Source organism: Chaetodon auriga, chromosome 12 (genome assembly GCF_051107435.1).
Source record: "Chaetodon auriga isolate fChaAug3 chromosome 12, fChaAug3.hap1, whole genome shotgun sequence".
NCBI lineage: Eukaryota > Metazoa > Chordata > Actinopteri > Chaetodontiformes > Chaetodontidae > Chaetodon > Chaetodon auriga.
Genome location: NC_135085.1, coordinates 19,160,194 through 19,171,808, shown reverse-complemented (window position 1 = coordinate 19,171,808; position 11,615 = coordinate 19,160,194). Strand labels below are relative to the sequence as shown.

The window sequence follows — 11,615 nt, the reverse complement described above, 5'->3', positions numbered from 1 at the left end:
TTATTTGAATGGTTTTATTTGTATATTAATTATGGCATTAATAAATAATTCATAAATAACAACCTTGCCATCTGTTTGGTTCCATAAGTCATTAGAGCTGTTTGCTTGCTGATGATGAGCGTATCAAATGTCATCTGTAAGAGAGTGGGCAATAATCTGTTTTGTAAACTTTGAGATTGTACTTTTTAACTTTTATGCGTAATAATGTCAGTGTAAAGTTGTTTTCTTTGTTTACAAATGATACAAAGGGCTTTTAAAACCATTTTGAAACAAATGGATAACCGGAGCCAAACTGCTACAATCACTACGATGAATGACGGGAGGAGACCGAAAGAGCGGCTCGTCTCTGTTAAAGTCTGCTGTGACGGGAGGTGGACTTCCCTCTGTGTGACAGACGAACAGCTGGAACAGCTGGAGGCTTCGGGAGTGAAGTCCTTGGCAGTGGTCTCAGGAAAAACTGCAGCCTGTGCATTCATGATCTGCTCTACGTCCGGGTGAAACAGCTTAAAGGTGTTCTTCGTCATCCTGATCCGGATCGACACGAGTTCGTTCTTTGAGGGTGGGAGTGTTCCCTGTTTATGCATCTTTCAGAGAATTAATGTGGGCACAGAGCTTCAGCGCAGGTCCCAGTTTAAGGTTCATGGTGCTGACCAGGTGCTCCTCTGTCAGAAGCAGCAGGGCCTGTCCGTCTATTTCCTGGGAGCGAAACACATCGGCCACATCCAGACCACCTGGAGAAAAGACGGAGAGACAGAGTGTGTGTTCATATCTCTGCGTGATTACACAAGCTTAAATACAGATATCAGGCTTATACAACGACATATATATTCTCACAATGTCAAAAACGGAGGCCTGCTCCAGCTTTTATGGGGCAGTTTAAGCAAAGGTACCTTCGCTGCTTTGAACATCTGGTGGCATTAATTTGATACACGGGAGGCGATTCGCTTTATGTCCTTGAAGGCAGCAGCAGTGTTTGCAATATAAATGAAGGATAAGCTGTTTATTCTGCTTTCTCAGGAGAAAAAAAAACCCACAAGTGTGCTGCATAACTACCTATATAAATTCAAATGCAAGAAATAACCCAAGGCTTGTTTATATTCTGTTCATCATTCGTTTGTTGTTTAGAAGAGTCTCAGGCAGGGAATGGAGCCCAGCCCGTCGCAGCCTGTTTGTGACAAGCATGGAGTTTTTCTTGTTCGGCTGCTTACGAGCATGAGGAAATGTCGTTTTGTTAGTGTCATAATGCTGGAGATCACACTGAAAATCAACGATGTTTCCAAAGAAAACTGTCAGTGGCCACAGGTGTGCCGAGGTCGCAGCGGTACCTGGCAGGGAGCTGATGTAAGAACACACTTGTTCTACGTTCCACTGAGACGGACAGCCGGCGTCGTCCTCTCCATCAGAGACGCTGTTCGTCTCCGTCATCCTCTGCTCCTGCTCTCGCTCCTGCTCTCTCTCCCTCTCTCGCTCCCTCTCAGCCTGTTTACGGAGCCTGGTTGTCATGGGAACGGGAGGCTCATCTTCCTCTTCTTCCTCCTGGTCTTCCTGGGCCTCCTCTCGGCCGAACGAGCCCCGAGCCTGTGGAGCACAAAGACGATCAGATCATGTCCGATTTTACGGTCTCCTCTGCTTTTCTCTATTATTTCTCTCACTTTTTTTGTCCTGCCGTGTTATTTTGTCATTTTAGTTTATTTTACTGTTTCATTCTGCAGTTTTACTGTAACACACTTAACCACTCACAGAAATAGTCGTGACTAGTAGTACTAGAGGAGATTTGATTCAGACTGACTGATTGAAATGTTTTTGTTGTTTTTTTTCTTCATAGTTGACAGTTGTTATTAAGCTATAGACCAGTGGTTTCCAACCTTGGGGTCGGGACCCCCATGAGGGACTGAAAGATGAATCTGATGATTATCAGGACATGGAGAGCAGAAAAATAAATTCTGCCACACAAGTGTATTTTTTCAGACTTTCCTCTTTCTATTTTTTTCTCGTGGGTTTCTGGAAATTGTTTTTATCTCTTCAGGCCACTTGATATGACTCAAATAAAAGAAGGAAAAAAGCAGTCGAACCCCAGGCTTCCTGTTTTTTCTTTTCTTTTTTTTTTATGAAACGGCACAATTTTGAAAATATGTTCACAAGCCAGGGGTCTCCTTCAGAGTTGTGCTCCTGTCACATGCAGCTGCTCCCCAGAGAGCAGCTTGTCTCATGGGTCCAGTGATCCCTGCAGCACTGCGGCGTTTTGCCCCGTGCACCAGGTCAGTGATGCTAACTGACCTGTCTCAGAAAATGTTCTCTGGAGGCTCCGTTGACTCTGCTGGGGGGTCGTCCTCTCCTGCCCATGGGCCTGCGACCCCAGCGACCTGCTCTCAGCATGGTGATACGCTTGGTGCAGCTCACACTGAACCTAAACACAGACAGACTCAAAATATTAAAGGGACAGTGCGCCTCTAAATTAAAAATACATTTTCTACCTCTCACCTGTTGAGCTATCTTTCCATCTAGATGATTTTGGGGTGAGTTGGTGAGTTGTGGAGATGTCGGCTTCACCTGCCAACCATCATCTACTCCCCTTACTCCCCTCAGTGCTAGCTTGTGGAGATTAGTTACAGCTCAGCTGAGGAGGACGCCACTAATGTTTACATCCCCTGCTGCCACGAGCTCGAGCCGCTCCTCCATGAGTAGATGATGGATGGATGGATGCTTCCTTCTGCACAGTGATACGGGTGGTAGGTGAAGTTCGGTAGACAAAAAACAAGGTCTGTGGATAATCTTAAGTAACCAGGTCATGATTTCTGGAATGAGACATTGCCGAGTGCCACCTGGTTCCATTATATTGAAGAGAAGACAGATGTCTCTACAGCCGATATCTCCAGAACTCTGCACCTCACACCAGAACAGTCTAGATGGATAAAAGGCACGACAGCTAAGAGAAAAAAAAGGTTGATTTTGGGGTGAACTGCCCCTTTAAATTAGATGCACACGCTGCAGATGGTCACATCTGCGTCGTGGTGGCGCTGCAGCCATGATATCATCTGTGAAACACAAACGCCGTCTGAGGTTTTATTTTCCTGTGTGTTCTGAGTGCAGACAGGCCGTTAGCTGTTGGCCACTGAGCTGATAGTGTGCATCTGGACTCAAAGCTGCCCTCTTTGATGCCTGGATGGAAAAGGGAAACCTGGGAGTGATTATACCCTGGAGACTTTTTATTGTTACCCAAATGTAGCCCGATGGATTCCAGATGACAGATGACGTGTCTCACCACCACCGAGACAAACAACATGTCTTTTCATGTACTTGTCTTGTGCGGTAGAGGAAACATAATGCTGCATTTTTTAATCTTTATTTATACAAGGCGGGATGTTCTTTTGCGGTAAAAGCCTTTTACAGTCATGTTTTGTTGACCTCTGAAATGCTCCGCTGCACTAGTTAAGTGCTTTGTTCAAGGGCACATTTAGCTGCTGAGGGATGAGACTCATTATTTGCACATAATTTACCGGGCAGTGTGACAAGGCAGCTGGGGAGCAAACTTAGATTAAAACAAAGCTGAAATACCCAAGTCAGCATTTGCTCTTTAAAATAATGTTAATTTAACACTATCAAATTAATCACTCATTAAAATCAGTCATTGTTTAAATGATAAGTGTGGTGTTATTCAATATTTACATGAAAAGACCAAATAATGTCCGGCTTCCCTGCCCTGTCCGTGATCATGCATCAGTGAGGACATCACAAATATAAAACTTTATCTATTAAAAGGCTCATTAATTTCCTAAAGCAGCTGGGTATGTAGTTTTTAGCAAACGTTACTCATATAGGAGTACGTAGTGGATTTGTTGGGGACTATTTTCAGCGGTGGATTAATACACATTCAATGCTCTAATTAGTATTTCTGACTTGAATAAACTCCAGTGTGTGCGTTCATGGTAATGAAGAACATCTCATCCAGTGCAGCAGTGTGGCCAATTTACCTGTTTTCATCAACTTTCATCAAGTGAAACTTAGTTTTACTGCATCAAAATGCATTTTCAGTACTGGACTGAACCAGAGCGATGCTTGATGTTCTTTGTGCTGATTAATTGAGCTGTTGTCAGTGCACTACATGAGAACCAGAAACGTGGCAATCACGTCCGGTTGCGTGAGCGGTTTATTTACCGTCTGACACACGTCATGGAGCAGAAGCGTCTGGAGCGCAGAAACGTGTGAGCGTAACCTCTGCTCCCACAGAACTCACACTGCAGCACACCTGCCACACTCTGCTCCAGCTCTGCAACTTCACAAGACCGGCTGTTAGTCATACGTCTACTCACACACAGACACACTCGCGCGCACGCACACACACACACACACACACACACAAACACATCACCTCACCCTCTGCTGCAGGGCCATCGTTTTCCATCTCAGAGTCTGTTGAGTCCGACTGGTCAGCATCCAGAGGACTGTCCTCGGCTGCTGCGTCCCCGTTGGTTTGGATCTCCTGGGATTCAGGAAGTGAAGCCTGCTGGTCTGCTAACAGCGATGAGGGGACCACCTGCATTAAGAGGACCAATTACAAAAGTAAAATCTCACACACTGACTTGGAAAGACGTGAGGTCTGTGGAGATACAGACAGGGTGTTATTTTTCATTAGATTATAGGGTCACACTTTACATACATTCACCATTAAAGGATAAAGCTGGTGATATTCACTGTTCTGGTTATTGTGGTGAGGACACTGTTGTAACCAGAGCTGGCACAGTAAGTCAGCCATTTTCGGTTCTGACACCAGCATTAAGACATCTACTGATGTTTCAAACAGTGGGAAAGGTTTTGTACTACATTCTCCATCATGCCTGCAAATGAAATATTGAGTTTTAATTGGCTATGAATAATAAATATATTACCACCAAGCAACAAACTGCAAGACACGGTGTCAGTTTGGAGGGTTTAAGGATAAAATTTTGCATCAAAATTACCGGGAATGGCTCCAGGCCCTCTCGGATGACAAAGCCCTCTATGAGGTGCGTAAGGACGTGGGTTGTAAGTATCCGGTCAGGGCTTCCTGGGAGGCTGGCTGGAGATGATGGAGGCTGGCTGGGGCCTCTTACTGCTGCCGGCAGGATGGGAGGAGGTAGAGGAGGAGATGGAGGAGGGGGGTTGCTGCTGCTGCTGCTGCTGCTGCTGGTGAGCTGCGACGGCTCTTCCACAACTGGTGACCTGATCACCGAGCGACTGGACATGATGGGGGGTGAACTCATCACTGCAGAGCAAGAGAGGCATGAAAGATAACAGAGCTGAGGGTGTTTCATAAAGCAAGATCAACAGGTTGATTTCAGGACATGCAGTTTCATAAGGGAGGTTTAAGTTAAGAAACACAGATTGGCTTAGTGTGAGCTGAACATAGTGTGAACTAGCTATGCAACGCCAGCTCCAAACCAGCTTTATAACACTGATCCCGGTTCAGATTTTTTAGGGTTCATTCCAGACAGGCTTTTCACAATAAGTTTTGATTTTCTGAGCCACCTTTAGGAAACACCCTTCTGGCTACTGATGAGAGTTTGTAGGGTTAGAGAGGTTTTATAGTATTGTATTCTTTTCCTCTCTATTTTATTCTTTCATTATCATATCTTACCTGTGCCATTCTGCTTAGTGGTCCCAGTGACAGTTGTTGTGGTCCTGTCTCTCTGTGGACTGGGAGAACATTCATCTTTCCTCTCCTCTGAGCTCAATCCATTCACTTTGCATGTTTGCCCCGACTGAAATTCCAATCACAGCAAACCCTTTATCAATATAACACAAACTCAGAACAGACTAATCTTAATCTAATCTTATCTTCACAGCACACGGCGACTCACCGATGGAGTTTCATTGCGTCTGACTGGATGCACTTTCAGATCAACAGCCACCGTCTGAGGAGGTGGGAGGTTCTGGTAAGGCATCTGGACCAGTGCCTCCGCCACAGGTAGCTCCTGCTCTGTCAGCAGCATCCGACCCGACTGGACAGCCAAAGCCTGGACTGAGTGCAGGGACAGCCTCTGGAGGGAGGCAGGGGGGTTCTGGGGCAGCCTGGGGAGAACCAGAGGTGGAGGAGGAGGAGGAGGCTGGTTCTGCACTTGTGGGAATGAGGTCCGACGCTGCGGAGCTGCCACAAGAGGAGGAGGCTGAGGCTGAACGGTGGCAGCTGTGATTGAGGTCTGAGCTGATGATGCAAACACGGTGGTGACAGACGAAGAAGAAGAAGAAGAAGAAGAAGAAGAAGAAGAAGGGGCTTGGGGTTCATTGTTGGTTTGTGACTGGGTGCAGGGAGTGGTCAGTCTTTTAACTGAGAGAGGAAGAGGTTTGGAGTTAGTTTCTTGAGGTGCTACTCTGAGGGCGATGGGCTGGAGCTGTCTGGGGTTTGCAGCTCCTCCTGCAGCCTGCTGGAGGATGAGCTGGTGGTGTGCCAGCCGCTGGCCTGGTGGACAGGACAACTGCTGCTTTACCAGAGCGTGGGTCTGCACTGGAGAGTAGGCTGCAAGGAGAGCGAAGCATAGATAGACATAGAGCAGAACTATGCTGTGACTCATCACTTAATCTGGAAACATATGGGCTTTCGTAATCTTTCCTTTAAACTTCAGTACTTGAACACATTAGCTCACCTGGGGTCATAATCTGGGGTCCTGAGGCCAGCCGGCTGACGTCAGCCGGACCTGTTTCTGTTGAGTTGTCGGTTAGCTGGCTGGTCTTCAGCGTACAGACTGACGTCTTGGATAAAGAAGCGGCCGGAGTCAGGGTTTGGGACTGGGTGGATGGCTTTAAAATCACACTGTGGGCTGTAGCCAGAGCTCCAGGCAAGTGGGCACGCAGAGCTAGATTCTGCACATGAATACATGCGACAGAAAGTCATTTTTACACTGATTATAAACACCATGGACTGTGGGGATGACAGCCCTTCAGCGCCTTTCATTCATCTTTATTAGTGCTTCCTCCAACATTCATCAAAATCCCAAGCTGCACTATTGTAGCCACATCTTTTAATATTGCAACACGGCTCATGCTCAAAGTGTGTAACATCCTGAACTCTATAATGTTACAGTCTCGTGGCATGCATGGGTTTATTCTAATTTGATGCCTGGCCAAGCTTGTACCTGAGAGGAGGTAGGTAAAGAGGAGCAGGAGGTGACAGCGGGGAGGTCTGATTGAACTGCAGCCACCGTGGCTGCAGGGGTAAGAATGAGCTAACAGAAGAAAAGCAAAAAAGCAGGGAGAGACAGGTAGCTCGTTGGTTAAAAATAAAGAAATTCCATGTTGTCAGAAAATGCATTCAATAAAAACAGAAATAGGGCAAATGAGTCATGCAGTTTCAAAGTACCAGCATGACAAAAAGCTTGAGGTATTTGAAAAGATGTGTACCATCTGAGTGCGAAGGTACATCTGAGCTTGGTTACAGTTGGCTGGTCTGTTTCCGAGGAGCATGGCCTGCTGGGATATGGTGGTTGAAGCACCAGTGGAGCTGGACGTTTGGGTTCGGCCAATCAGCTGCGCTGTCACTGGAGATGCTGGTAAAGTAATCTAGATTCGATGCAGCATAATGAAGAATGATAAAAGAAGGATGCCGAGGTTAATATCTGTGCTGAGAGCAGCTCAGATTGATGGTGGCAATAACACAGATACCTACTGAGTTTTGGGAAACACCGGCAGGCTGATGAACCAAACTGCTGCTGGATGACGAAGGTGACTGCCTCTGACAGACTGAAGCCTGAAAAGCATTTGAGAGACATCACACAGTCTGTAGCTCAGGTTAAAATGACTCATCTCGCTCGCCCTAACACATGACAGAGACACCATCTGACCTGCTGTATGGTGGCCAGACTCTGCAGATGGGGGGTGTGCTGGTGCTGCTGCAGGGCTGCTGTCTGCAGCATGAGGTGCTGCTGCTGGGCTGCGTACATCTGATGCAGGTACTGGGCCGCCATGCTCTGAGGTCTGTGAATGGCCTGCTGGATCACCTATTGCATCACATGATGGACACATTTAGCGCTTTAGAAATTAATTTTAGTCCAGTGTTTGCAGCACAAGGCTACTCGTGTTTTCATCTTTATTCCATTTGCTCTTATTGCACCGACAAATGGATATATTTAGGCATTTAGGACATTTAGTTTTGAAAGGACAGAATTGTTCCATGTTGGGATTGAAATATTCCTAAAGTAAAGAAGATTTGTTTTGCAAAAGATACTTTTACTTTGATGGCCACTCCTGGTGGACTGAAGAGCATGTAAAAAATATGTACAGTATATAAAATAAGACTTAATATATCCCATGCCAGGGAGATTCAATTGTATTGTAATATGTATTTGAGTAGCCTCTTTCCTAAACTTTCACAATAGTACAGAGGACAGTCTATTTCCTGTACTGCCTATTTTTCATTCTGCAAAATCCCAATATTCTCTATTGGCTCTAAGAGTTAGAGGAGCTCATCTGTTACCTCTGTTAAGTCGAATAATACCTGCAGAGGTACCAGGTACTGTCTATTACCTGGTCTGCCTGCCTGTCAGGTCAAACAATGCATGCAGAGGTCCCGGGGGCTGTCTATTACCTGAGTGGATTTTCTGTCAGTCAAGTCAAACAATGCGTACAGTGACCCCAGGTGCTGTCTATTACCTGGACTCCTTGTCTGTAAAATTAAACAATGCATGCAGAGGTCCAAAGTGATGTCTGTTACCTCGACTGGCTGATGGTCTATAACGCATGCAGATGTTGCAGGCACAGTCTATTACCATGACCTGCTGACAGTCAAGTCAAACAATACCTGCAGAGGTCCCAGTTACTGTCTATTACCTGAACTGCCTGTCTGTCGGGTGAGATGATGCTGAGGGAAGTAGAGGGCGCATGGGTGCACGTGGTGCTGCTGGGGCTGACTGTTGCCATGGTGACGGCAGCTGATGTGGTGGGGGTGGGGGTCCTATTAATGTCTGCCTGCTTCTCTCCTGGGCTCTGCCTATCCATCTCCCAGGTCACACTCAGATTCAGCAATGGGAAAACTGTGGAGGTAAAATAGACATTAATTAAAAGGAGGTAGTTAAACAGTTCTGACTGGCTGGTCGGACCCGTGCTGCTTAGCTCGTTTGTGGTTTGACGGTTTTCTAAACTGCCTGTCTGCAGCAAAAGCTTTGAGTTTAGTGTAGATAAGAGGTTTAATACACCAGTTGGAGATTTACATACTGAATAGCCGTTAGTTGAATAAAGAAACCCACCAAGTGTTCATGCTTCAAATGGTTAAACTACAGTATATTACATGAACACAAAATTGAAGAGGTCAAGATATTGTATAGTACAGACATGTTGATGTCTGACTGAAATGGGACAAATCATTTGTTCCTTCATTCGTTCAGTTCGGTTTGGTTTTAGTCTGCTGTGCCCCGAAGGAAATGAATCCACAACGCATACAAATAAAATGCATATCAAGTCATTACATTAAAAAATGCATTGAAATACCATCCAGTCTGGTTTCCTTTTTTTAGCAAATATTCTTGAAAAGTGTGTGCTTTAATAAACAATTTAAACAAACTAAACTTTGTGCTTTTGTGTGAGTATCTTAAAGCAGAAAGTACAAGCGAATCATCAAATCATACTGTAGCTCTACACACAAGTTAGAATAAACAATCACACCACAACATGAAGAAAACAAAGATGGATTATTGCATGTAACCTGTGAAAACATCTCTATGAAGAACTAATGAATATGTATGAACAAGGGAAATCATCCTTATCCTGGTTAATCTTCAGAGAAGGGTGTAAAGGTTACTTTACTGTAAGGAGGCAAACATCAGACAAAGATGCTCCAATGCTGGAGGGTTTATTTTCCTCTTGACTACTAATAAAACCAGCTAAATATGAGTAACATATTTTCACGACATTGATTTAATAATCCCAAAGAGCTAGCCTTAAACAGTGATGCTCTTTGCCATATTTCAGAGGGTTAAACACTGGTGGTCTCCACTGCTGTAGCAGCTTGAATATTGATTGCTTTTTGCTGCAGAGCCGGTTCTGTCCAATTAAACGCCGGCAGGATAATCTCGATAAACCCTGAACGATCACAGATTAGTCTCAGCCTAAATATACAGTCCATAATTCAGGAGCCTTCGGATAATACATTCAACACATCGGGATGTCTCTCCCTGTCGCTCTGCTGGTCGTTTCTCAGACGGCGCTTTATGCATGCACAAACAGTCACCTCTTGTCGGCGTTACCTGCCTGGTATTGATGGACATGGGCCATCAGGAACTGACCATACGCCGGCACTTTGTCCCAGTCATGAAGTCTACTGATGCGTCAGTGCTGTCTAAAATGGAGATTAAAAAAAAAAAAATCAGACGGTTCATAGCAGGCGATCAAAAACAGCCCTGACACAGCACCGCTCGCAGTGCGGGAGGACCTTCCACAGCCGGGGGAGTCAGTGCATGGAGGTGCCGGGGGTGTTTGACGGGTTAAAATGTGTTTTTATCCGCTTTAAATGGCTTTTGTCTGACGTCCGGTGGGAGTCTTAAAATATTCCCGCAAAAAAGAGTAAAGGCACATGGACCTGAGCTCCATAAGCTGTGTGAGGGAAAAGATGCGTCAGGAGACTATTTCAAAATGCAAGACGCAAGCCGCTGATGGGCTGCTTTTAAACAACTTATTCATTCCTGTGGGTTTGTTTTCTGAGAGGACACCTTTCCGTTTCATCACTTATATGCAAAACAAGACGAAAGCCCATTTCATGTGTATGTTTGACAGTGAATAATGCGTTATAACAGATTGTTGCTCTGCAGATTTAAGTTGATGTATGTTTGCCGGCTGTATCATAAGAAATTACATTAAGTAAATCAGCACAGTAGATGAAGGAAGCTGGAACATCTGCACGTAGTCTGCATATCATATTTAGAATAAAAATGACAAATTAAGCAATCTTTATGAAATATATTGCTGGAATCTATGTTATGTTAAATAGGCTATATTGTAGGAGATTGGACTGCGAATCAAATTATCAAGAAAAAACAAAACAACTAATCATATTAATACATCATAACGACGCATTTAGGCTTACTGAAAGTGAGTAAATATGTGGAGAAAGAGAGAAGGAAAGAAACATTTTTTCTGGTCGGTCATATTTTCCATTTCACTCTTTTTCTGTCTGTTTCACGACCCGTAAAAAGCTTCATCCAGGTGGAGGAAGAACGAAGGATGCTCTTTTCACGTGGTGTTCAAATTCTATAGGATATGTTGATGAACAGATAGATCTGCGTAAAACCACTGGCCGCAATGTTTGAACCACAGCCTCTGAGTCGTATGCAGCCTGTAGTTTGAACATTACAGCAAGGACAGCCACAAAGATATGTTTCATGGCTCAGGGAGCAGACGATTTCGATTTAATTATTTTATTTAGTGTTGCTGTATGTTTGTTCACGTATAGCCTGATGATGTATTGCATTAAAAAATAACAGCAATTAATTAAAGTAACACTAATATTTAAAGTAATTGTTAAATAGCCTTTTATTTTGTTGTCTATGTAATCTATTATCATGGTGTGCAGGTAGGTTCATATTTTTTCCTTCTTTTCCTTTGTTTTCTTTTTTATCTTCGTTCTAGCACAGAAGCCCAAAGTATCTCACCCA

The 11,615-nt window shown here is 44.6% G+C and overlaps 1 protein-coding gene across 5 annotated transcripts; it reads right to left on the bottom strand.

Moving 5' to 3' along the window:
- Nucleotides 1–10,386, bottom strand: phc3 (polyhomeotic homolog 3 (Drosophila)). Of its 5 annotated transcripts, none has more exons than XM_076745842.1 (15): nucleotides 10,216–10,386; nucleotides 8,800–9,002; nucleotides 7,815–7,970; nucleotides 7,640–7,720; nucleotides 7,375–7,533; nucleotides 7,110–7,199; nucleotides 6,621–6,837; nucleotides 5,838–6,493; nucleotides 5,615–5,738; nucleotides 4,959–5,242; nucleotides 4,375–4,534; nucleotides 4,156–4,273; nucleotides 2,278–2,407; nucleotides 1,326–1,578; nucleotides 1–731 (listed from the first exon to the last, which is right to left on the bottom strand). In XM_076745842.1, exons 2-15 carry the CDS (start codon nucleotides 8,965–8,967, stop codon nucleotides 577–579), a joined length of 2,751 nt encoding a protein of 916 aa, XP_076601957.1. In that variant the 5' UTR covers nucleotides 8,968–9,002; nucleotides 10,216–10,386; the 3' UTR covers nucleotides 1–576. The 5 variants fall into 5 exon arrangements, with proteins under 5 accessions (XP_076601957.1, XP_076601958.1, XP_076601955.1 ...); XM_076745843.1 differs by having other exon boundaries at nucleotides 4,156–4,267; nucleotides 10,216–10,326; XM_076745840.1 differs by having other exon boundaries at nucleotides 10,212–10,242.
- Nucleotides 10,387–11,615: the final 1,229 nt, after the last annotated feature.